At 38.0% G+C, this 27,636-nt stretch overlaps 1 protein-coding gene across 2 annotated transcripts in view; it reads right to left on the bottom strand.

Moving 5' to 3' along the window:
- Tmtc2 (transmembrane O-mannosyltransferase targeting cadherins 2) overlaps window positions 1–27,636 on the bottom strand; it is a 507,640-nt gene that overhangs the window by 191,912 nt on the left and 288,092 nt on the right. For both annotated transcript variants that reach the window (XM_008852327.2, XM_029555737.1), the window contains 3 exons: window positions 3,521–3,606; window positions 2,912–3,096; window positions 1,633–1,711 (listed from right to left, as the gene is read on the bottom strand). In XM_008852327.2, coding sequence (XP_008850549.1) covers window positions 1,633–1,711; window positions 2,912–3,096; window positions 3,521–3,606 — 350 coding nt within the window. The remainder of the gene's footprint in view (window positions 1–1,632; window positions 1,712–2,911; window positions 3,097–3,520; window positions 3,607–27,636) is intronic.

Here is a 27,636-nt window from a genome sequence, read left to right as displayed (position 1 = left end):
GGTCAGTGGTTAAGAACACTGGCTGTTCTTGCAGAAGACCCAGGTTTGAATCCCAGCACCCACATGGTAGCTAACAACTGTCAGTAACTCCAGTTCCAGGGGATCTGTTGGCCTCTTCTGTCCTCCACTGGCATTGCATGACACAGGTGCACTTACCTACATGCAGGCAATACACTCATACACACAAAATAAAAATAAATTTAAAAAAATTTATTTTCTTATTTATGTATGTGTGTGTCTGTATGGGTATATGTGCAGCATGTCTGTGCATTCCCTGGAGCTGGAGTTACAGCTGCTTGAATTGCGTGCTGGGATTAGAACTTTGGTTCTCTGAAAGAGAAGGAAGCGTTCTTACACTAAGCCATCTCTCTAGTCCCTGGAATGGTTTTATTCCATTTATTTAACCTCTTCCAAATGACATCTTTTGTCATTGTTTACTGAAAACAATACTGTGTTTCAACCTATCTCTAAACTATTTCTAAATTTTCTGTCACTTAAGAAAAAAAACAGGCAACGTTTCAGCAGGACTGTGTTTTGAAGTTGTGAAGAGTTTAGGACGTTATGTGCGTACACAGTCGCACATCTAGTATCAAACTTCTAAAATCATAGGATTTACACAGAATACAATCCAGGTAGTTGCACGGTCTAATCTCATTTATTTTCTATATATGAGGACGGCCTAGAAATAGTGAATGTCTTAACCAGGTTTAAAGAAAAGGGCAGATCTGAGTTTGCAATTTCTGCTTTGGAAAAAAAAAAAAAAGAAATATTTGATTCCAGGATAAAAAGCAAATCCTGCTCCTCCCTCTACTTTCTAAGATGCAGCAAGGCATCTTAGACTGTGGGAACTTTTGTCCAAGAGCTCCATGCTCAGGAAGTGGTTTGGGGTTGTGTCTACCATCAAACAGCTGCTGCCGCAACAATTTCCTGTAAGGCAGTCAGGGACTGATCAGGTGATACAAATCTGATTACAGTTTCTAGTTCTGAACCTCATGTACCTAGAGAAGTCCATGTCTGAGGTTTACACACATTTTGACTGGCGAAAAAATTAAGTTGATTACTCAACACAGAAAAATAATAGTTGGTTTAGTGTGAAGATGGTAATCTTCACAGCATTCTTCTATTCTAAAATACTACTCTGAAAAGACACCTACTGGCTCACTTATTCTCATCTTTTACATGCATTAAAGTTCATGAACCTGTACATCACTGCAGACTGACTACTGAGAATCTTCTGATTAAACACATAATATGATCGAAAATTTCAATTGACAAATTTGTTGAAATGAATATATACTTTATGCATATCTAAACATAACCCCCAAATTACAGATAAGTATAAAATAGTACTTTCTCATTGTCCAGAATTTAGTTAATACCTGGTACCCAAATGGCTTTAAGAGACACTTGCAAAATGTTTTGGAATTTGATTAACCCAGTGGGAACATTATATTAATGCATTGCTCATGTAAGAATGAGGGCATGGTCACAATTTGAATGTAGCACATCATTGTGACATTTCTTTGTGACTACTAGTAATATGATTTAGTAGAATTCCACTTAACCTAAGTACAGGTTCTCATTTCTCCACAAATTCCTGAAAATCAATTAAAATAGTAGTGTTTTACTTACCCATCATGTTATATAAGCTCTGCGGGGCAAACTGCCTTGGCATTTTCTGAATTGCTTCCTTGTAGACACTCAGGGCTTCCTAATTTAAGGAACAAAAAGAGAGATAAATCATCATTGGATGACAGAGATATTCACTGAAAATAAGATAATAACATTCCTCCAACATTAAAACTATCCACTGCTATTTCTAAATGGTTCACTAGAGGAAAATAATTGAGCTGTCCTTTGATAGCATACTGTCTTAATTTCACGAGTGAAAACTCAGCCCAGTGAAGAATACCACATAAAAATTTAGCTTAACAAGGAGCTGAATGTTAGCAGTGGTCTTTTAGTATAAAATTTTCCAGTTCACACAGATTACTCAACAAGGAGAGCTAAAAAAATTCATACTTGCAAGTTACTCATTACTCAGCTCAATGTCTATTGCTGCTTTAACACATGCAACCCAGTGGGATCCAAATAAAGTTATACCAAGCAAATAAATCTTCTACTGACAAGACTCAGGAAAGCTGTTAAATAAGATTGCTCTAAAGTTGCATCTTCTTGCCATATTGCAGTCTTGAAGGGATGCGGGGATGTCAGGGTAGAGGGCAGTTTAAAGGGAGGAGGGCAGCAGGAGGATGCTGATCAGGCATGGGTTCTGTATGTGACGGCGAGGCTGGGTCACCTAAATTACCAGATGCTATCTTGTTTTACTATTTCCCTCACTGTTAAAAATATATCATTTTTCTGTCAATGCAATTTTTAAGGAATTAAGGAAATAAATAGAATTTACATCTAATTCCATTTCAGTATTCAGAGTACAAATTGTATATTTTTTAAAAACATCAAACACTGCTGGGTGTGGCGGCGCACGCCTTTAGTCCCAGCACTCCAGAGGCAGAGGCAGGCGGATCTCTGTGAGTTCCAGGCCACCCTGGTCTACATAGTGAATTCCAGGACAGCTGGGGACCCTGTCTCAAAAAAGACCTAAATATATAATAAATAAATAAATAAATAAATAAATACATAAATAAAACACTGAGTAAAGGGCAAACACGCTTGAGAAGCAACGTGCGCGCTTCGCTTTTTTAATAGTCACAGTTTCTATCATATAATGTAAGCTTTTATTTTTTCAAGCAAATTTTATAAAAACCACCTGTGAAATGTGAACAGAGATTAACTTCTCAAAAGACTGTAGCATCGCCAGTAAGGAGGTTTCAGGACAGAAAACATGGAGACTACCAGAACCCGGTCAGAGCAGGGGCGAAGGAGGAGGACAGGGAGGGTGTGGCCAGACCTCATAGTGGCCCTGCTCATGATAGAGTTTCCCCAGGTTGTACAGACAGCTGGTAACAGAGCTCTTGTGGGCATGAGGGTCCTTTAGGTTTTCATCTGGGATCTCAGAACACTTTAGGAATGTACGTCGGGCTTCTTCTGTCTTTCCTTGGTTCATCAAAATAATGCCGGTGTTCAAATATGCAGCTGAGAGGGAAGGGCAGAAAAAGAAACAAGAGCGGGCGTCAGGAGCCGTGACTAACGATCCTTGCTTTCGTTTTGTTCCTAAGGATTATTTCTCATTTACTAAACAATAATTACTTGTGAAAGAAATACAGGTTCACTAATGGTAGGGGTAAACCCAAGTATCACTGAAAATATGTGAAATTGTCTCTGCCTTCACATAACTCCAAATACTTTTGAGCTCAAATATCCAGTTTAATTAAAAAGTAGAGTGATTATAGTATTTTTTAAATGGAAATGGAATTAAAATATGAAATTGAAAAGAGAGGTAACAGTTACTTAAAAATAATAAGTATTTGGAAATAGAAGTACTACATGTTTTCTCCGTAAAGCTGTAAGTCACAAAAATAATTTTCACAAATGGGAAGAAATATTTAATATTACTTACAAGCTAGGGTAGGCCTGCTCCCGATGGCCAGTTTATAATAATGTAGTGCTTCTGCAAACCGGCTGTTCTCCTGGAGGAGCAACCCTCTGCATGAAGGAAACAAATTTAGAAAATGAACTGTATCAGTGCACAGAAAAATACAAATTTTTATTTCATATTTCAAAGATAAAAATGGTCAACAGAATACTAAAAATGCTGAGCTGATACATTAAAAATTAATTCTAAATAGAAGAAAATGCTCTCTCAGGTATCAGCTATGCTTTTGCTGCATTAAAAAGTATTAAGATGGATTTTCAAACAGTATGATGTGAACAATGAACTTTCCCCTCTCCAGCTCTCCTCTCTGACTTCAATTGCTAGCCACCTGGATTTCTGTTTAGGAATGTGTGCATTTTCTCATCACTTCACAAAGGAAACCTGTCGAACATAGTGATATTTACATGGAAACATGAGATGCCTCCCTCACTAGCTCCTGCTTGAGAAATATTTGTCCATGACTCCCCAAAAAGCAAAAGGCAGTGTGGGTCAATGACAAAGAGAGAGTTGGAATTTAATCAAAAGCCATGAAGAAACAAGGAAAAGAACAGAAGTCCGTCTATGTTGTTATTTCTTTGCTGCTTGGATTTGGTCAAATAAACTTGAATTTCAGAGTATTGTGCAAATTTCAGTTTACTGTTCTGAAACGCATTTTCCTCTCCAGACTCTCAGACTCTAGGGACCTCTGTAAGAGGATGCTTAAACAGTACCCACATGTATTATCCCTGTCATTCCAAAGCCGGCCCTGATGACCTATATGGAAATCAGTTATAACCATTTCTACGAAAATAAGATGTCAGGAAACTGAACTGACTAGAAAGCTCTCACAAGGGCTTTGGTTAGCCTTTTTTTTTTTCTGATAATCAAGTATCTTACAGGCATGTGGGACATCTATTGGGCCTAAGTATTGCTGTCATTACATTAATTGCAGATTCAACTTGGCAGCTGCCTTGGCTGTTGAAAGTAATGGAGGTCTGAGCAAAGAAAAGGCTGTATATGAAAACATGGTGCCCGGTATTGTTGTGGTTAGGCACAGCTTGAGTGTCCACCAAGGGTTCATGTGTTGGAAGCTCCAACCTAAGTGTGGCACTATTCTGTCAACAGGTGATGAGATCTGTGAGAGATGGAGTCTAGATGGTTAAGTCAGGAGGCCACTGCACTTGGAAGTCATTAATGCTGGTTTCCTGGTGTAACAGAAAATAGTAATAGTCAGAAAGAGATGGGGGGGTGGAGATGGAAGGAGAAGGAGGGGAAAAGGGAGGGAGGGAGAGAGAGGGAAAATGGCAATTCCTCATTCCTCATGCTCTGGCTACGTGGTTCACTGTGGGACCTCCTTGGCTCATGAGCTCCTAGAATCCTGATGTCATCCACTATGATGGAAGGTAGAAAGGATCCAACCTGGGATGGTGTCAGGCTGCCTGGGCTGTGAACATCCAGAACTGGGAATTAAGTAAACCTTATTAGGTTTGACCATCCCTTAGCCTCGCATGTTGTTACTATTACAGAAAACTGCACCAATACAAGGATTTTAAAAATACTCAGCTTATTATTAAGTGGATCTTTTGAAAAAAAATCATGCTTATTTTTTTATCATCAACATATACTAGACTCACTACTTCTGATACTTTCCAAAATATTATTAGAATAAGTCATGGAAATTCCTAAATACACTGAAATTATTTTCATTTATACACAAATGTGCATTCCTATAATAAATTTGTGTTGCACACAAATATCCTAAATAAAAAGTAAAGTTAGTTTTAAAATTTTTGAGCATTGATGAATTTGATCATGAAATAGATATATTATTAACTATGTTTTCTAGTTGTTTAGATCAAGACCAAAGGTACCTTCAGTATCCCTGTGCTTATAAAAATAGTCAGTGGCTTTTAAAAAAAGGGTAAAACTGATAAAAGAAAATGTTTTCAAGGCAGCATGCTATTTATAATAATATTCCTACAGTGCATTTCAGCTAAGCTCACTCTCGCCTTCTTTTCAAGTTCAAAGGGAAATGTGCTTTTTCCTTGACACAGGCTAATAACATTTAGTATTTAATTTTTGTCTCCTGTTTCTCAGAGGGATAACACCTTTCTATGGGCCAGTATTTGTCCAAAGTCCTATCTTTCCCCATCACCGCCTTCTTTTAAAACTAAAATGTCCATGTGCTTCTTAGCCCAAGAGGAAGATAGTTCCCCTACATATTTTTCATTCCTAGAGTGACTTTAGCTACTTCTTGTTATTGTTCTCCCCTTCAGTGAGGTTTCCTTTAGGAATGATCTATGGTTCATGTGTCCAATGCCTCAAAATCCCTTTGCTTTGCCCCTAAATCCAAAGAAGGCTCTCCTCCAAGAATCCCCCCTGAAGTCCACTTATGTAAATTGCCTACTCAACTACAGCAATCAATACTGTTGACTTCACTTCATCTTCCTTCCTGAATTCTACCTTCCTTGGTTTGGGCATCCTGTGCAGAATAAGATGCCACCTGCCTTTTCCATCATATACAGCTTTAGTAAAGCTGGTGCTTCACAGGATGTTCTTTCTCCCTCTGGACAGTCTCTGAAGGACATTGTGCTTAAGTGGCTTGTGAACATGCTCACAGTCCTCACTACCGAAGTAGCAACTGCTATCCTGATATCCAGATGCTTGACAGCTTTCTGATCCCTTTCAATCCAGGAGTTCAGTGGAACTTCAAAGTCAACACATCTAAAAGCTGAAAATAGTATCTCCCACTAAAAAATAAGCCAGAAGACAAATAAATGAACAAAAGAAAGAAAAAAAACTCATTAGAAATTGATAATAACAGCACATCAGCTGCTAAAATCAGAAACCTGATTATCATCTCCAGTTCCTCACTGATTTTCACATGCTTTGTAAAGTCTCCAGAGCCACAGACTCTTATTTTTTAAGGCTCTTCACTGTGTCCCTGAAGGTTCATCTTTACAATTCTGTCAGAGTTCTTTTTATCTTTTCTGTCACCTGAGTAACTGTTATAGCCCACTAATTAGTCTCTATATAATTACATTTCTAAAGGGCAAATATGCTATTAGGATAGATGGAGACACATGATGGGGATGAGCGTGGATCTGACAATGCCTAAAGACCATAAGCCTGGAGACAGATGTGGTTGGCTTCATGGGATGTCCAATGCTGATATATTACGTTCTGTCACTTTCTTGTTCATAAAATATACACAAGCACGAAACAGCATTCAGTGTGACAACACCACCTACATCATCCTGTCCTATATAATCTAAAAAAAGGTAGCAATGGGGCGAGGCCAAGTCAGATGGTTGCTGGGACTGATTTCAAGGATGTAAGGATTTAAGTGAGCATCAACTTCACCCTACTAGGTAAGCTACAAAAAGTGAGCAAGATTTAGATGGATGCCCCTAGAGACCCACAGTGTTCTGGGAAAATGAGTAAGAAAACAAGTGATATGGAAAGTTACACCAATAGAAGTCCGGCGCACCAATACTACCCCAGCCCAGGAATGGACAGGGGTGGTTACTATAGCCCAAGTGGGACTGGCAGAGGCTTGTAGACAAACACATACATATTACAATGTCATCAACCTCATGTTTCACAGGAAGAAACCAACTAACTAGGGATTTGGTTAAGAAGAAGTAAAGCTAGAATTGAACACGGCTTTTCTGAAAATTAATCCCATGCTCAAACAGAGTGGGACACACCTGTAATCTTAGAACAATTGCAGTGAGAATAGGAAGATCAGGAGTGGATGGTCTTCTTAGGCTATATATATTGAACTCAAGGTCAGGCTGTGCTGGATGAGACCCTATCATCAAATAAAAAGAAAACAAAAACTATGTGTGCTTTCTAGAAAAAAGATAAGATATTTCAGTTCTAGATACATACATAGTAGACTATATTGCCTTTTGCTCTAAAACTCAAATTTGGGGTAACTCTAGCTTGCCTTGATATGCTAAAAGGAAATCAACTATCACTTTGGAAGTTTTAAATGAATTTAGGTCCATACTAAAAATGGTTAAGACCAGTTTTGTTGCTGTTTTCTACAGTTATAGAACCTGCTGTTTGCTTTGCTAAAGATATAACAGAGAGACAGAAATCCCTCCCACTTCAGTAGTCACAATAATAACAGCATCTACACTCACTCAGCACTTAAGTTGTGTATAGCAGTTTACATATTAGAGCGCACGTATTTCTCAACAATAATCTTACAAGGCAGGTAATTACAACTAGCTCCATTTCAGAGATGATGGACCTTGGGGAAGAAAGCATTAAGTAACACAATGGGCTACCCAAGGCATGAAAAGTACATCCAAATGCAAGCCCACAGTCTGACAATATTGAGGATCTGTACTTTAGTTGATCATTCATGCCAAACTCTTTTCCACGACTTTTCAAATATGACGTAGTTTACATGCTGTCCATGTAAATAAAATATTCTTTTCTATCTATATCATGATAAGGACACTTTTTAAATATACTGCCTTGCCAGAATCTAGTTAGAAGTAATTTTATGAGCATTGTGGAAAGTTGCCTTATACTTAAGTAAGCTGGTTCATGTTTTATGCTAAAGTGAAATTAAAATAGTTTTGAGAGATAAATTGTTAAAAAATCAATTTTATGTATTTGTGTGCACTGGAGTATTAAGAACAGCGTGCTTAAGGAATAGCTCACTTCTCTTCATTCCCTTTTCTAACAGAACAGTCACTTAAACTATGGCCAGTAATGAAGAATAAAATTTGGAGAAAGAGAAAGAATAAATATCTATCTCAGTCAAAAGAAAAAACACAACTGAACATGTCCACTGCTACTAGTTGTAATACCTAAATTCTGGAAAACCACTTCACATATAGACACAGACACACACAGAGACACAGACACACACAGAGACACACAGAGACACACACACACACACACACAGAGACACCCCCCCAAAACAACAGAATGCTATTCTTCAAGCCTTTTTATATTGATAATATGCTCTAGAGAATTACCATTGTATATGTAGAATTTCTTTTCAAAGAGAAAATTTTATCTTTTTCTTTAGTCTCCCTAACAACCCTTTGTCTAAAAGAACACTTTTTTAAAAATCACAGTAATATACACACTTGCTTAATGAAAACCAGCAAACTAATAATTATGGTGAACTGAACACAGCTAAATACAAAATTATATGTAAGCAGACACACAAATCCCTAGTTGGAGCTAAACACTGACAGAGAAAAAAGGGGAACATTTACTTAGCCCAGTGGTTCTCAAACAAGGGTGATTTTTTGGCCCCAGGGAGTTTTTGGCAACATCTGGAAACAGATACTCAGGATGTCGCAATGGGGAGGATGCTACTGGCATTGACTAGCTAAACAGCAGGGATACTGTAAAACATCCTACAATGAAAAGAACAGCTCTCTTCCCCAGTGAAGAATCATGTAGCCCCAAAAGTACCACAACCGAGAAATCACAATGAGCATTTCATGTTAACTAAGTATAAAACAGTTTTTTGCATCCTTGTAAATAATACACATGCACTATTAAGAGAACACAAAATATAGGAAGGAAACTAAAAGAGCTGCTTTTCAATAAAAATTTAGCCCATCATCACTTCTACTGACTGTTTTCATGAGAAAGAGAAAAATAAAATTCTCTAAAAATTGAAAAAGCATGCCAATCACTACCGCTGAAAATATATCTGAACAAATCCTCAGTGTCTCTGTGTAATAAACTAACCTCCAGATGGAAGTGTTAGATCATCCCACACTATATACAAGTATCATCATATCATACTATTGTCCATAAATACATCCAATAGAGTTGTCCCTGGCTTGGTGAGTAAAGGGTACTTGCCACCAAGCTAGAGGACTGGAGTAGAATTGCTGGGACCCACAGGCAGGAGGGACCTATGCCCACCCTCAGGTTGTCCTCCAACCTCAACCTTCAGACATGTGCTGTGGCATGCACATGTCCACACATACATACACATACAGAAATAAATTAAAAACTGTAAAGAACCCCAAAATATTCAAATTCTCAAATGTGACATTTTTCTTTCAGTTCTTTCAAAACATTTGAAATATGAAATACCCGAAAGTTGGTGTAAAGCTTGGGAACAATTAAAATGTCTATATTTTCAAGAATATGTATCCCAACAACTATGCTGATGTCTGCACAAAAGTTCAAGGGGTTCATGATGCAGCTCACAGACAGCCTTGTACCTTGCCACTGGGAAAGAGACAATTAATTGCTTTTTAAATTTGTTTAAATTAAGGTAAAATCTACAGCACTCCTATAATATATGAATATATTAAGTAGTGACAGTACATTACCAAACAACGAATAATTTTTTAATGAATTGTTTCATTGTGAAAGCAGACAATCAAACCACTAAAACAGAGTGCCAAGGGTGCCAAGAGACAGCACAGAAAGCTTTCCCAAGGTGACAGGCAGGTGATGTTTCTAGAGAAGACAGGAAACAAAGGACAAAGAAAGACTGCTTAGGGAAGCACTCCAGGCAGACCAAGCCAAGGCTAGGAGAGGGCAGTGCTACAAAGAGTGGCATTTAAACCTAACAATAGCAATAATAACTGGCTTCATGAAAATTAAATGGCATCTTCTGTGTACGAGGAGGCGTGTGGGAACGTGAAAAGCCAAGACAACTGACAGTGAAGATGTATAACTGAAAACAGGCTTCCGTTCTGAACAGCCCTACTCCTCCCAAGCCATTGGTCAGGGGGCAGTGTCTACTCCCAGCGGTTCACAATTTCAACCTCTAATTCTCAATTGCAAGAAAAACAGCATATCCATCCGAATCTAAAATAGTTTTCTGAATTTTAGTTCATTTTATTATCTTTTTACACATATAAGAACTTTAAAACTAAGGATTCCCACTTCTGAAAAACAATAAAATTTTAGATGCTTGTTTTTCTTTTTTTTCTTCCTGAAGCAATTTTCAGGAAAGTTCCTAACAGTAATTAATTAACATAGTTCAGAGTCACATTTGAACTTTGCATCAATCCAAGTTTCCTAATCCAATTGGCTAATTTGACTGCCTCTAATGGTAGAAAATTTGTATCACTGAACTGTGAAGTAAATCTAAAATGCATCCTCTTTCCTTTTTTTTTCAAAAATTATGCTGTTTTAGGCAAACTGAATAATAGGACACTTGAAAAAATGAAGTTTTAATCTCTACTATCAAATGGAACTTACCACAGTATGTACTCTTAAAACAAGAATGTTCTCATATTCTGCTAGACAAAGTAGATGCCGGGTAAAGTTCTCAAGTAACTATATGAACAATAAATGGAATCAAACTCAAAATCCTTTTAAATATATATTGTAAATAAGTTACTTGATTCTCAGATTTACACTAATTCCCAAGTTTAGAGTACCATGCAAGCTGAGAAGCTATGCACCAAAGTACATTCAGTGATTGTGTAAGGCACCGAATAAGCAGGAAGAAACATTATCAAATGCACAGCAAGGTTTGCTTCCACAACAGGAGCTGAGCACTGAGTGTAAGGCACACACAGGCCTGTCTGTCCAGCTCTTGGAAACGCTCTTGGAAAGAAGGAGAACTCAATGTGTGGGGACCTAAAAGCCCCACCTTGCATAGGTCCGAAAGGAAGTTAATGGGGGCGCAGCCTTTCTTGCTTTGAAAGTCTGAAGAATACTTCCATACTGCTGAGGACTGCGTGATCAGCCCATGACCATCCTTAAGATACACCCTCAGGGAGGGAGGGGAGAGTTCCAGGTGCCTTTATAAGCTTTGTAACACCTTCAATAAAATGAGTCCCAGCTTGACTAGGCTCCCCGTTACGTCTGAGTGTCCCTGGGTAATGGGGGCAGCATGGGCTGGCTAACGGCATGCTTTGCTTACTCATCCCCAATCCTCACCTCGCCGGGGGTCTCAGGTTCGAACCCCCAGAACTCAGTGAGTCCCTAACTTACCTTACTGCGTCCTGCTGGCTATGAGCTAAGCATTCTGTGTTGAGGATGGTGGAGGACAAACTAAAGGAGTTGGAGGGGGTGGGGAGATGGCTCAGTACTGGGTGTTCTTCCAAAAGACCTGGATTCAGTTCCCAACTCCCACGTGGTAGGTAATAGTACCCATAACTCCAGTTCCTGGAATCCTGGCTCTCTTCTGGCCTCCATGGGCACTGTGCACATATGGTGCTCTTACATACATGCCAGCATAACACTCATACACATAAAATTTAAATAAAATGAATAAATGGATAATTAAAGGAACAGAAGACACAGCATAGATGCCCTAGCCAGCTGCAACTACACTTGCTTGGTATTCTAGCTATGTAACAGAGAATTAAGATTAACAAGTTAAAAATTATTGCTAGTTTCAGTTTTTTTTACCACTGACTAATCAACCTCTTGCAAATCAACAAAATGCCATATGCATTATGTTTTAATTAATTAATTTACTTAAAGTAAATAAATTAATTTTTTGTTCTTTGTGAGACAGGGTCTCCCTGTATTCCCACCTGTCCTGGAACTCACTGTAGACCAGGCTGGCCTCGATCTCACAGAAATCCACCTGCCTCTGCCTCCCAAGTGCTTGGTTTAAAGGCATGCACTACCATGCCAGGTTTACGTTTTAAATTTCTGTCAATTATAAAAAGTCATATATAATATCAAATGTGGCTATTGTAGAGAACTTTAAATAAAATTCCTTTTCATTCTATTCGAATGAATACAAAGTGTGAGTTGTCTAGTTCTAAGTGATAACCAGATTAAGCAACTACCAACTGTAAAAAATAGAATCAAAATATTTCATTAATGTTATATAATTTAAGAGTAAAATAAGTGCATGAAATTGGAACTCTTAAATTAAGCTCTTAGTGTTGAGGCTGGCCAGAATTATTACTCTTTGCCCAAAGGGATAATTACATTATTGGAATTTTTAAAAATGTTAATTAATCCTCTCAAATTCTAGAAAGAAGGAAATGCACAGGAATTATCAAGCAAAAGAGAAATAGCATCTTCTACATGCAAAAAGTTTCAGTGAAATACAAGTGATTAAATCTGAGCTCTGTTGCAGTCAAAGCCATGCTTTCTAGACTTGGTCTACACTTTATGGCATCAGGTCATCTTGAGAGAGTGGACTTTCTATGTGAAGGCTAAGCACAAGGATTCTCCTGACTCGTAATTTTTTCTCAGATCAAATGTTCTATTTTTTTTTCATCCTTTTCTTTAATTAAATGGCTGTAAATACTGGTAAAACTCACATTTTTACAAAGACTTGCTTGTGTAATAAACCATTAAAAGAGCAAGAAATATAAATGAATTTTACATAAAACATATAACTTTTACTTGTTAGTAAATACTCAAAATGTTTGCTATGAAAAATTGAATCTATTATTTAGTTCTTGTACATAGTTACTCTACAGCATCTGTACATGAGCACAAGTAAAAGATATGCTTTGCTTGAAAATGGTCAATTTCACTTGTATGGTTAAGGGGTAAATTGTTCTGACACACTACTTCTGAAAAGAACAGAAACAGGGACATGGAGAAAAACAAGCAGATGGCACAGAAAGTAGACAAATGAGGGCATGTCATGGTATCACACAGCTCCTCAGAGCTGGAAGTTGTGTCAAAGTGTGTCATTTCTAAGTGTCACATAACTGCCAAAAATGTTGCAAAGAATACAGCTGAGCTTCCTCTTCAGTATCTTTCTTTGACATAGACCTGTTTATCTGTTCTGAAGTGAATTTTGTTTAGGCTTTGACAACTAAGTAAAGTACAGGAATGACATCCATTTCACAAGGAAGATATTTTTATTATAACCTGTCAAATATGAAGCAGTAGACATCTAATCAAAATTACATTTTTTATACAATACACGTAAAACCCTTATCAATTAACATTAGAGGAAAACTAAACAAAGAAGAAATAGCTATTCTCACTATAGTATTATACCTTAAAAATCTGAGAAGCCTTAGTTAAATGGAGTATTTCTTACAAAGGTATTTCTGAGGTGCAGTTTAGTAATGAAATCTAAACAAGTCTCTATAATCCATTTTAGTAGATTTTGACTCAGGAAGGTTCTGAACAAGATAACTTATGATTACTAATTTAAGTAATTTTCTCAGTAATCATAAAGTTGTCACTCCCCACTTTGAAAAAGTAGCCCAAATCAAAGATCAGAATGATCAAACAGCTTCAATTCATATGACTGCAATTACTGCTGGATCTATAATCCACGGAACTGCATTGTATGCTAATATATGCATTATATTATTTATACCTGTCTTCTGAATGGATTAAGGCCATATTTTCTTCTGCATGTCAAAAATAATAATTGGTATGAATATATTTCCCTAGTTAAAGAATAAAAATCAGTACTCAGTATAAACCGAGAAAGAGAACTGATAGAAGGTGGATTTACAGTGGTGTTTTCCATTTTCTTTCTTTCCATCTTTACAGTTAGCAACAGAAAATTTCATAACTCTACAAATATGTAAATGTGGGGAAAAGAAATGAACATGAGCTTTCTAACTCTGTTTGCAAAATTCAAGATACAGATTAAAATGAAAAGCTACTAGGCTTCAACTCCAACTGTTTGCCCCCTGTTCACCATGGATTCATTGTTCAGACCTCTATTCTCAGCCCTATCTCCTGAGCTAAGACACTCTGTGCATCTTTGTCATTGGTTTCAACCTTCTCTTTCCTTATTTATACATCCCCTTCCTAATATGTAAACAATTCTTCAAATATACGTAAATCGCATCCTCCAATGACAACCTTTAATTAATCTAAAACTAAATCAGAAACAATGCACTAAAGAAAGTGTTTTGTTCCATCACTCTTGTATACTAGGTCAATTCCTTTTTATAGATGTGTGTTCCTGTGATTGTGAGCATGCCACATGTAACAAACTTTTGTGCTTTTATTATTATACAATTATATCAATTTTCTAAGCATATTTTATTTAATTCTTCCAAAATAACACTAACATAATCCAATTTTACAGAAGAAAAATACAGATGAAGCAATTTCCCCAAAATCAATCACAGACCAATGAGAAGATCTGAACCTGAGTGCCAACCTCTGAGGCACTTCACTAACCCACCTTATCAGGGCACGCGGGACAAAGGATTCAGTTTTTACGGAAGGAAGCTTTTCTCCATTTCCCTCTTCCCCATGAAAACAAACACTATTCTGGTAAGCCTATGTATTTCCTGGGACCACAGTTGCACTAGTTACCTTTGTGTTGCAATGATAAAACACCATGACCAAGGGTACTTGCAGGAAGATTTTATTTGAGCTTACATTCCCAGGTTTCAGAGGGATTAGAGTCCATCAAGGCGGGGAGGCATGGCTGCAGGAGGTGGCCAGAGCAAAAAGCAAAATGCTCACATCTTCAGTCAGGCACAGGAAGCAGGGAGTGACTACAAATCCAGCAAGGCTTAAGAACTCTCTCAGCCCACCCCAGTGACATGCTTCCTTGAGCAAGGTCACACACCAATGAGAAGAAGATCTGAACCTAGGCTTCTAGACCTTCTCAAAACAGTACCAACAACTGGGGACAAAATGTCCAAATACTTGGACCCAATGGAGGACATTCTCATTCAAACCACCACATTCCACTCCCTGGCCACCATAGGGTCATGACCATATAAAATGCAAAATGCATTTAGTCCAACCTTAAAAGTCCCCATAGTCTTTACCAGTCTCAGTACTATTCAAAGTCCAGAGTCTCTTCTGAGACTCAAGGCAATCTCTTAACTGTAGGCCCTTATAAAATCAAAAGATAAATTACATACTTCCAACAAACAATCAAACTGAATACACATTCCCACTCAAAAGGGAGGAATGGGGACACTGCAAAGAAATACTGGACCAAAAAAAGATCAAAAACCAGTAGGGAAAATACCAAATCCAGTAACTCCATGCTAACTTCTGTGAATTTACTTCCAAAGGGCTTGGATGGCTCAATCCCTCCAGCTTTGCTAAGTGCAGCATCCACCTCTCTCTTGGGCTGGCACCACTCCCTGTATGCAGGTCTCCTTGGCAGGTATCTCACAGCTCTGGCATCACAAACAACTTTTTGGGGTCTCCACTTCCAACCAGGCTTTACCTTCACAGCTTCATGCAATGGTCTGTCAGGGCCTGCATTTTGCAGAATGCTCCTGCTGCACTCTGCTGCCCAAGCTCTCTGAAATCTCAGAGGAAGAACCAATGACCCCTTCACATTTGCATCTTTCACACCTTTAAAGCCAGCACCATGTAAAAGACAATGAAAAGTCTGGTTACCATCCTGAGGTAGACTCTGGCCTGCTTCAACCACAACCCCAGCAGTTTTTTTAGGATGTGGTTTTCTGGTAGAAAACCCTACAGACTTTCCTTTCACAAATTGGAGGCTTAGCAGGTATGTAATTGCCTTGAAACTCTTTTCATTGTTTAATTGCAAATCTCTAGGCCTCTCCTTAAACACTTCAACCTCTTTATCAAAGAGATCCTCTCCTTCAGCACAAGACTTGGCTCTAACATTAATCTGCCTAGTGTTCTTTTTCAATCCAAAGTGTACATTTTGCACTTATTTCTGCTCCATTTGCTTCCTTCAGAAAGGCCAAACCTTCTAATAATTCCCATAAGAGCACCATCAATTGGGAACAAAATGTCTGACTACTTGGACCCTATGTGGGACATTCTCATTGAAACCATCACAGCAGTCACATTTCTTTAAAAGTATTTTGTGACTTAAAACATAATTGAGAACTGAGAAGCATCTTTCACAATTTAAGGGCATTAGGCACCAGTGATTAACTGAAATCTACATAGGGATTTGCTGATGATAATTTGTTGTTTATGGACAAGCTCCAACATGGATGTCTACTTATGGGAAGAAATTCACTTATTAGCTGCATCTTATCTCATTGCCACAGAAGAACCCAGGAAACACAAGAGAAAACCAGGTCTCTGGTAACACTCAATGGAGTCAGATTATTGGGTTGTTCATTCGTTCATTCAAAACGAATTTTGAAACAGGCTATGGTGATGCATGTCTTTATTCCCAGCAATCAAGAGGCAGAAGGAGGCAAGATCTCTGGGAGATGGAGGCCAGCCTGATCTACTTAGCAAGTGCCAGGGCAGCTGGGGCTACTGGGAGACCCTGTATCAAATAACAAAAACAAACAAAACAAAATGTATTTTGAAACTGTTATTGTACATATTTAATCATCAGCAGAAAGGGTAAATTATTTAAAAGCAGTCAAAAAGTGAAGTAGAGAATATTATGATTCAGAATGAGTGTGGACATCCACAACAAAATGAAAAAAAAAATCTAACTTAAACCTGTTTGCTCAGGAAGTAAGGAAAAAAAAAATCCAACATTTGTGATTTTCTTAGGAATCAGAATACTCAAATAAATATTATATTGGAGAGAAAAAAGGCATCAGGGCCTGATTCTCACAGATATGATTATAATCTGGGTCAAAGATATTCCTACGAGCACACAGTGATTTGTGTACTCAGTTTCAACATAAATGTTAAAAAAGGGGTGTTTTCTTTGTCCCTTAAGAGCAGTGATCTAACAAAAGTATACAGTTAAAGCAATAAATTTCAAAAGGGGCAAAGGTATCAGGTATCACGGAACAGCAGGAATAGGTGTTAAGTCACAGTTTCCAACTTAAGAACCAGCAAGGTGAGTTCCAGAACTGTAAACTCAAGTCCATCTTTTTTCTACTTGGAAGAGATTTTTTTTTTTTGACCTAGTAATTTACCCACAGACGTCTCCTGAGCTATTTTCTTCAAAGAATGGAAGGAAAATTCCACTTCTTTTTTCTTAGGTGCATGTGCAGTGTGTGTGTGTGTGTGTGTGTGTGTGTGTGTGTGTGTGTGTGTATTCACATATGTATGGGTGCTCATATGTGTAAAAGTATGCATACATGTGTGCATTAACACAATATCTCTAAAACTGCATTGGTTTGTTTAATTTTGATTCAGGAAAGTGGAAATTTCTTCACTCCTTAAGGAGGGAACCTGTGTCCCTAGGCCCATTTACAGGTCCTGGTGGTGGGAGGAGGCAGAACAAAGGTAGTAAATTCTGGAGAAATGATGGATCCAAGAGAGACACTAGAATGACGGGGAGGCAAGACATTAACAGTGGAAGATACTAACTAAAGAATCATGGTGAATATTCTCAGCAGCACTTAAGTTTATTTTCTTCTCTTTATTATTTACTCTACCTTCATGCTTTATAAGGGAACCATCCTACCACAGAGAAACTCCTCCGCCATAAAGAAGAAATCCACTATATCGGTGGAAAAGGGAACGACTCCTGGGAATTGAACTTATGGCCACCTATTTGTTAGCCTTTGTTAACCTATGGCCACACTTAATCACCAAACTATACCCCCAGCTCTTTTTTGATTTTGAAGCAGAATCTTGCTAAGTTACCCAGTATGGCCCCAAACTCTCTGTGTTATCATGTAGACTTAGAAATTGTGATCCTCAGTATCCAGAGTTGATGTCTGGCTCACATTTCAAAAACCATTCTAAAACCAAAAAATAAGGTCTAAGAACTGGTCAGTTTGCTTATCTCACTGAGACACCCATTGCTCCTTCATTGTTTTATTTTTATTATTATTTTTAAGAGGCAAGGTTTCACCATGCAGCACAGGCTAGACTCAAACTTGTGGTGATCCTCCTATGGTAGCCTACCAAGTGCTGGGATTACAGGTGTGTGCCACTATGTCCAGCTCAGTCGTTGATTTTGGTCAAAGTTGTATTCTCAGAAGTTTAAGAAGATCAAGGACAGTTCGTACTCTAAGCTAGCACTCATTCCTAAAGCCAGACTTTAAAGATTTATCCAAAGATTTCTGCTTAAAACAGGTAAATGTGCAACACATGCACAGACAGACAGACAGACAGACACACACACACACAGACTAAACATCATGAAAACAATACAGGCTATTCATAGATAAGTAGTGCTAAAGTGTTAAAGTCCAGTGTTTCTTTAGACTTCACTAAGAAAATGCCTAACTGCCATGTCTTGACATTGATGATCCTATGTGGTTATAATAAGATTAGACTTGATTATCCTCCAGATGATGTGTGAGCATTTACTTTAACTGTCCTCCTTACAAACAGAAGAGACATGGAATCACCATCATACAGTCCCCAGGACATGTCACATCCCACCTTCAGGAATTCTAGGGGCAATATGGAATGGGGGAGGACTATAACTAAAAGCAATGGAGATGTGAAGGCAAAAGGCCATTCTTGGGTGATTGTTGCTATTCTTCAGGATCAAAGAGAGAGTAGGGAGGAGAAAAGGGGAAATAAAGTTTCTAAAGTAATCTACTGGGTGCCTTTCACAAATGATGTGTTCAAGGAAAATGAATGAACCTAAAGCACCAATAGGGTGAATACATTATGCTTTCAACAAATATTTATCTAGGCACTCTGTAGATAGAGAAAACAATGCTTTTGTGGAATTTATGTTTTCTTAGTTTAGGGCATCCTTAGCCTGTGTGTGTGTGTGTGTGTGTGTGTGTGTGTGTGTGTGTGTGTGTTGCTGGAGATGGAACCCAAGATCTTTCACTTGTTAAACATATACTCTACATCAGAATTTTAATATCTTAAGCAGTCCTGTATTTTAACAATCAATAAAATAAGCCCTAAATTTATTTTTATTTTTAATGTAAACACTTATAACTATATGTAGTAATTTATATAGCTCACAGAAAGCAACAAATGCAGTGTAAAAACAGAAGAATTTAAAAGGGAACTGAATGAGAAAATGGCAAAAGGGTATCAGTGTAAATAGAATCAGCCTAGAGACCTTATCTCAGTGAGGGAAATCTTGAAGCAAGTAATTGAAAGAAGAGGTAAAATGTTATGCAGCCACGGAAATAATGTATTATTTTGCATAAATAATATATAAGATAAAATAAGCAGATGAGATATTTTTTTATTCATTTTTATCTGTATAACCAGTGCCTTCAAACTTCAATTATATTTTAAGCAACTTTTCTATCAAACAAGTAAAGAACATACTTAGGATCTATATAACAGAAAAAATAAATTAAGTGGCAGGCAATATTACTATAATTCCTGGTGTGTCTAGAAAATAATTCTTAAGTCACAGTAATTGGAAATCTGCAGAGGACTGATTGGAACTACACAAATAACGAATTTACATCTGTTCATATTTCTTCAAGAGCACAGAGAGAGACACTTTTTTTTCATGATATAAACCTCCTTCTGAGAAAACTGAAATTAATGTACTTGAAATTCTCCAGCACATCATCTGAACTTTCCATGTGAGCATAATTTTAGGAAGAACAACAACAGAAAAGCTTCTGGCCATTTAAACAACCTTCAGTCAGTTTTCAAGTTAAACCAAACAAGAAGTTTTAAGCCAGAATGTAATCATGAACTGCTTTATAAACCTCTTTTATGGGCTTTCTAATACATGTCAGTATTACCTCCATTGCTCTGAATGAACATGACTATAAAATTAAAGATCTTTTAATGATATTTAAGGGAAAAAAGTCTCTCCACTTTTTCCAACATGGAAATTAGTTTAACTCACTCTTTCTACACAGCTAATATGAATGACTATTTCACCATAGCACTCTGGTCTGTGTGGTGCTATTTTGCAACTGCATTTGTAATAGGAACCCTATAACCCCAGTGAGCAGAGGCGTGACCCAGTCTCCGTCTTTCCCTTGCCAGACTCCCACTTCTGAAAAGACTCCAGTTTCACCCCTTGCTGCAGCAGGCAAGGCAGACCCCTTAGCAGGCACTCCTAGACACCAACAGCACTCTGTATAATCTCCACTGATATAAAACTAATGATTATGAAGTAAAGTTGTGTGAGTCTGTTCTGTTCAAAAGCATTTGTTGTTCACCAAAGAAGCTAAAGACTTCATCCTGTACTAGAAACAAAAACATAAATAATTTATATCCCCAGCTGCCAAGGAGCTTTTAGTGAGAATATCTGTTCTTTGGTCACTGTGCTCAAGTACTTCATAAAATTAAATCATTCTCTGAGATTTCCTGTGGTTTTCTTAGTGCAAAATGCTGTTCTCTGAACACTATATGCAGAAGAAGTGATTGTTTCCAAGTCTCCAAATTCCAGTAATGACATCCCACAATTTGGGTATTTTTTTTTTCCTTCTCCAGGAATAGTGGGTTGTCCTTCTACCAAGCTGCTTTTAAATGTTTTCTCCGATGATATTAATGGTGCTTTTGCTTGGCTTTCGGCACGTTAAACATACATATTCATTTGAAATCAGTTTTAATTTATACAATTACATAATTATGACACCTGAACCTATACCCCCAAGTTCCAAATGTCCTCACAAGCTATAAAAAAAAAATTCCAGATGCCGAATGGATAGCCAGGGAGCATCTAAAATTACACAAGCAAAACTTGATTTTGTCCTGATCTTCCCATTCTAACTTGTCTTTCTAATACGGCTTCCTTTTTTGCCCTCTTTTGTTCCCTCTAGGCTGAGGTAAGAATGTGTCTGGCTTATCACAATAGCACATGGACGTCACTTGGAATACACGTCACCTCAGCCAGGCATGGTTGGTGCATGTCTATAATCCAAGCACTCAGGAGGTGGAGGCAGGAGAATCAGGAGTGGGAGGCCTACAGGGGCTATGTGAGACTCTGATTATAAACTGAATGAATGAATGAATGAATGAATGAATGAATGAATGAATGTCGCCCTTATTATTTAACTGTTTCACCTCTTGGCTCTGTGAGACAGAGTGTCACTGTGTATCTGACTCGGGTCTACAACTTGTGATTCTCTTGCCTCCTATCCCAAGTGCCAGGATTACAAGCATGTGCTATCAGGTGCATGTAGTATGTGTGTATGTGCTTGCATGTTTGTATGAGTATGGGCATGTGTGTAGTGTGTGTGTAGATTGGTGACAATAATGTTCCCTTATTGCTCTTCTGCATTATTCTTTGAGGCATGGTCTTTCAATGAAGAGTTCACCTATAAGTATAATCTCCCTAGGCCACTTGCTCCAGGGATCCCATCTCAGCCTTCCATGACTAGAATGGAGTTACCATGCCCATTCAGCAGCACTCACCAGAATTCTAGGGATCTGAATTCGAGTTTTCTTACTTGCTAGGCAAGGGCTTTAACTGCTGAGCCATCTTTCCAGGCCCTACATCATATTTTTAAATGAAGACTTCAAGCTACTTGAAGGCAGGAACTATATTTTCTTTGTGAACTAATTCTCAATTTCTAATTCAGTAATTGCTGAAAGTACGCAGTGTTGGTTGAACAGATTTGCAAACCTGCTTATACTGATAAGCAAAGAACAAAACTTCACAGTTGGCCACTCTTTCTCAGACAGTGTGGAAACCAGTGAGGCTTACAATAGGTGTCACAGAATCAGATATTTTAAGTATTTAGGAAAGGAGTTTTAACCTTAACAGCTAAACCATAAAATCAACTCATGATGAATCACAGAACAGATGTGCAAAGTAACTGCAGAAAAAGCTGGCTTTGAAATTAGTAGGTGTGAAGTGCAATTTGGCTGACCATATTAAGCCTCAGACAGAGTAAATATGCACAAGTGTGCATGGAAAAGGAGAGAGTGAAGCTCTATAAAATTAGATTTAAAAGGGGAAATACCCAAAGCATAATTCCAGGTCTTTCCAGGGAAGGGGCAAGACCAGGCTGCCTTAAGTCCATTATCAACCAGTACTCCTTAATTGATGGTATCATAAATGTCATGTTTTCAGAATGATAATATCACAAACATGCTATCAAAACACTTAAGTGATCCCCATGCAAATCATCTACACTTTGATTCTCTCTCATTATATATGACTGTAAAATAAGGAAAAATTCCATGAAAACACGAGGCCACAGGGACTTTCTCTGGCTTTTCTCTTTTTGTTTATATGTAAGTTTATGTAGGACTGACATCTCAGACAGCTATGTACCAAGTACCTGGACATATCCAGCTTCCTCCTTCAGACCATCTCAGAAGCTAACAGAATACCAATGACTACATAATGTACTTTTACATTACACACAATTTGTAATTTTAACTCATAATCACATGATTTATAAAACCATGAAAACTGACAGACAAAATGTTACATTGAGTGATTTAAAAAATTTACCTAAATGGTTTTTAACCTGATCTCCTCCATAGAATCATTCCTGATTTCTTTACAACTGGGTAGACTTCTGGGTCATTATACAATAATCCTCTTGCCTGAATATATATCTGGCAATTAGACAAGACATACTTAGCTAAATATTTGAAAACAGTATTTCTTGGCCAAAACTCAAGATGAAAGATTAAATGATAAAATATATTTAAGAATTATATGCACCACTGCATATCTGGTTGGTGAACTTGTTAAGCTTGGTTAGCCTGCCCTACTTTTAGTGTTATTATTTTTTTATTTTGGAAGAAGAATTTCATTATAGCTTTAACATACTCAGTAACAGTTTCCAGAGCAAAGACACATCTCTTTAAAAATGTTTAGGTTAGCTGTTGAATTAATACAGTTATACAATATTGAACTCAGTATAAGCCTTGTAAGCCATAAAATTAAATGAGTTTTTAACCTTTAAAAAATACCTCCAATTCATTTTAAAATATACTATTTCTTATAGAAAGACTCATTGCTTTCTCTAATAACACTGAGATGTTGGCGTACGCATCCCTAATCTGTATGTATCTGATTATTACTAGTCATAATTGGTTGCACTCAGATCCTTGGCACCTATGTATGTCTATAAAGTCATCGGGTAGATTTCAATGGTAATGTTTATCACCTCTACTAAATAACATGACGTAAATCTCCATGCTTCCTCCTCAAATATAATACATTTTTATAAATTTGTTGATTTTTTTTTGTGTGTGTATATTACACAGAACATCCCAAACCATCTTATTTAACTATACACCAACTTCCCAGATGGCACCCTCCCATAGCCTCCCTCGCCCCACTAGAGCCCTTATACTCTGTTATTCCTGCTACTCTCCGCTGTGTTGTCGGCACCCCCCAGCCATTCCCCACTACTTGTCCATCTGGTGAATCTAGTCAACCTATCTAGAGGTCTTTGTTTCAGGAAGGTCAGCTGTTCCTCATCAAGCGGTAATCAGTTGCCTATATTCCTTTGGAAAAGATTGGGGTCTGCTGTTCATTTTCCCAGTTCTGTGCTGGGTTATTATCTGGGAATCCCTTTGGCTACCCTGCCAACAACTCAAAAGTAGGTATCGCTTATCTGGCCATGCCACCAAGATATGCAAAGGTAGATGGAGCGGGAAGAGGCCCCAAGTCCTCCTGGGGACTGCACTGAGGAGCTGGATGCTCCCAGAGAAAGGCAGTTGGCCCAGATAAACCAATTTATTTTTACTCTTAAGGCCATTTGAGGAGTCACATGGCTTGGGAGGAGCCCCTGGCTCCTTTCTTTTACCAGTTCCGCCTATGTGAAGATAAGTCAAAGGTCCTGCTCGACCATGGTTGGCTTCACTTGGAAGTGTGGAGGAAATGATTCCTCTGTGTTGACCCTCTTCTTTGCAGACTGGACACTTGTTCAAGTACATCTCGTGGGGTCTCCTCAGCCTCCTTGATCAAGAGGACAGTTGGCCTATCACAATTATAGGACATTTTGAGAGATGCTCATAGTCCCCTGGAACTAGTCAACCTAGGAGGGCAAGGAGCAAAAACTGTCCTACTTTTAAAAAATTACTTATTTAAACTTTGAAAATCATTCTAAATAAAGGCTAGAAATATGTCACATGAAGAGGCAGGCCTTGCAAGCTCCTTCTCATTGCAATTCAAAAGGGCCAGCTGAGTTGCTCACTGTGGTAGCTAGCTTAAATTGTCAACTTGACACACCTGGGAGGAGGGAATCTCAATTGAGGAATTTCATCCATTGGACTGGCATGTGGTCATGTCTGTGGGGCATTTTCTTGATTGTTGAGTAATGTGGGAGGGCCCAGTCCTCTGTGGGTGGTGCCACCCCTGGGCAGGTTGTCCTGTATTGTTTAAGAAAGGAGGATGAGAACAGCAGGCCAGGGGAGCAAGCCAGTAAGCTGCATTCCTCCATGGCTTGTGCTCTAGGTTCCTGCTGAGTTCCTGCCTTGGCTTCCCTTGATGATGGACTGTGCTGTAAGCCAAATCAACCCTTTCTTCCCCAAGTTGGGTTTGATCAGTGTATTTATCACAGCAGTTGATAACAGACTATAACACTTGTACACAACAGAAACAGACCCTACTGCAATGGAATTATAAGAAAATTTCAGTCCCATTCCTTTTATATAAAACACACAAAGCAATTCTGGGAACTCTTGTTTGTCCTCAGGAATTCTCTATTGTGGGAGACCAGTCTCCTAATCTGGCATTCTCTGGACACCTCCCTCTACCACAATGTTCTCTCACTCCAGTGAAACTTAGCAGGAAACCCTGTTCTGAACTACAGATATTTGGCACTGGTGACTTATCTTATTATAACCACAAGTCATCACTTGTCAAGTGTTGAGCTTTTTTTCTGAATTCCATGCCCACGTTACTACCAACTGTATTCTGCATTCTCTGGCCTTCTAACCTTGTAAAGAATCTCAAAACTTAGCACCAGATACACAAACAGATCTCTTATATCCTCGTTATTACTGGATACTATAATTAAAAACTTGGTACCTTAATTTCCCTCATTCTGCCTCCAGTAAAATCACTTCTTCAGCCAGTCCTGGACAGCATATACGACTCTGAAATCTGTATAAAATTTATTTCTGGGGCTTGAGAGATGGCTCAGTGGTAAAGAGTATTGGCTGTTCTTGCAGAGGACCCAGGTTCAATTCCCATCACCCACATGATGGCTAACAACTGTCAGTAACTCCAGTTTCAGGGGATCCAACGTCTTCTTCTGACCTCTACCAGCACTGCATGACATGGGTGCATTTACATACATGCAGGCAATACACGCATACACATAAAAAATAAAAATAATACATAATTTTTAAATTTTATATTAGTTTTTAAGAGGCCCCTAGCTGCCTGAGACCGCTCTCATACAAACCTACAACAATGGTGTCAGCATGCACAAGACCCATGTAAACTTAGGCAGACAAAAACCCAGCACAGAACCATGGAAATAAACAACAGGCTTCAATCTTAGTTGAATAATTATTGGCAGCTGATCACTGCTGGGTGAGGAAGAGCTGATCTTAAAGTGAGGGACTCTAGATAGGCTGACTAGATCCCAGTAGATGAACTTCTACTGAGGGACATCTGGAAATACTAACTTTACATGACAGGCCTTAACACAAATGACAGAATGCATGAACTCCAGTGGGGGGGAGGGAGTTATGGGAGGGTTCCAAAGGGGAGGGGGGTGGTATAAAAATGATTTTCTGCATGAAATACACAAAAATTCAATAAAATTTTTAAAAAATAAAATAAAATAGCTATGAATAATCACAGGAAGGTCGGGGGGGCACTAGCCTTCCTGCTTCAGGATAAAAACCGTTATCTTACTTAATATGAAGCTCCTAATAGATAGATGTGAGGATAAAATTTTGCACACATCCCCAATTACAGTCTGTTGAGTTCTACTATCCAATACCCCAAATAAGGTCATTACAGTATTAATTAGCTAATATGGATGGCCCCTCCTTGAATGTGATGGGCATCTGCATAAGAAGATGGCCATGTGAGAATGGAGTAGTGCAGCTGCAGGCATGAAATGCCAAACATTTCTCTCCAGAAAACCACAGAAACAGGGAAGGAAGGTTTTCACTAAAACTATCAGAGGAGCCTTCTCCATCGCCCTATTCCCCAGGTGACTTCGAACTCAGGAGGCAACAAATTTCTATTTCTTTAACCCACCCACTTTAATGGCAGCCAGGAAAAACAAACAAAAATAATACAGGAACCAACTCTGACATAAATGTGCAAGTAAAAGAAGGGAAGTCCATCAGTAGACATTTGATTTGTTTTTGTTTGCTTTTGTTTTTTAACAGGATCCTACACAGCAGGCTCCTGTTGAACTTGCTATGTAGCTAGTAATGACTTTGAATTCATGACCCTCCTATTTCCATCTTCTCTCAAGCTAGGATTTACAAGAGTTCACAACCAGACTCAAATAAGAAGGTTCTTTAGAAGCCTGAATTGTCTAGTGACTGATCAAATTACATAATTCAGAGAAATACCCATTACTACCCATTTAGTACATTTCTACTGTGATACAGGGTTCATGAGTCATTAATGAAATCAGAAAATATAGTTAGAAATCCACAAGTTATACAATAATTAAGTCATTGCCATGACACCAAGAATTTGAATATTAGAGGAGAGGCCACTATGCTCTATCATTAAGTACAACATTGCTAATAACTTTTGAATGACGTTCTTTATTATGTTTTAGAATATTAATTCATTTACCAGGTTGTTTACAACTCTTACTTTCTGAGGTAGTTGCTGATCAAATGCCCTCATGGTATATCTAGAAATCACTTTTTTTCCTCCTGACTTTTTAAATTAAGAGTGTAGTAACTGAATTGCAATATTAAACATCTTAGAATACATCTGATGAAATCCCACCAGACTGCAGTGCTTTAATCTTTAATATGTTGCTACATCTACTATATTAATTTCAAGTCATGCCTATACTCATATTCATAAGTCTATAGTGATTTGTTTTATTCTTGCTTGTTTAAGTTTTATTTTGATTTGGGGGTGAAGTTGGCTTGTCATTCTTTTGTAAGTATGTTTATTATATTTAGTAATGTTTTGCCATCATTGTAACCTAACTTCATAAAGAGAGAAGTATGGTTAATGTAGTAATGAACTCTTCACTGAACATCCAAAAGAAGTCATTTGGAAAACACCTTGCTTTAGTTCTTTGATAAGAAAAATTATAATATTTTTCCCAATTTTTTCAACATTTTTTATTTGGATTGCCTTCCTATTCTTCGACCAAAACTGATCAGTTTCTTTTTCCCAGGAAAGCATACACCATGTATACTGCTCTTGCTTTTTTAAGCCTCCACATACCTGGGTGTAATCTCATTCTCCTTTTTAGACTGTAGATTTGAAATTTTCCTTCCTGTCCTATTACCCTTGCCAGAAGCTTCTGATTGTT

This window comes from Nannospalax galili, unplaced genomic scaffold (genome assembly GCF_000622305.1).
Source record: "Nannospalax galili isolate Female #2095 unplaced genomic scaffold, S.galili_v1.0 scaffold390, whole genome shotgun sequence".
In the NCBI taxonomy this organism is placed as follows: Eukaryota; Metazoa; Chordata; class Mammalia; order Rodentia; family Spalacidae; genus Nannospalax; species Nannospalax galili.
The sequence above is the reverse complement of the archived record's forward strand: the minus strand, read 5'-3'. Positions and strand labels throughout refer to the sequence as shown.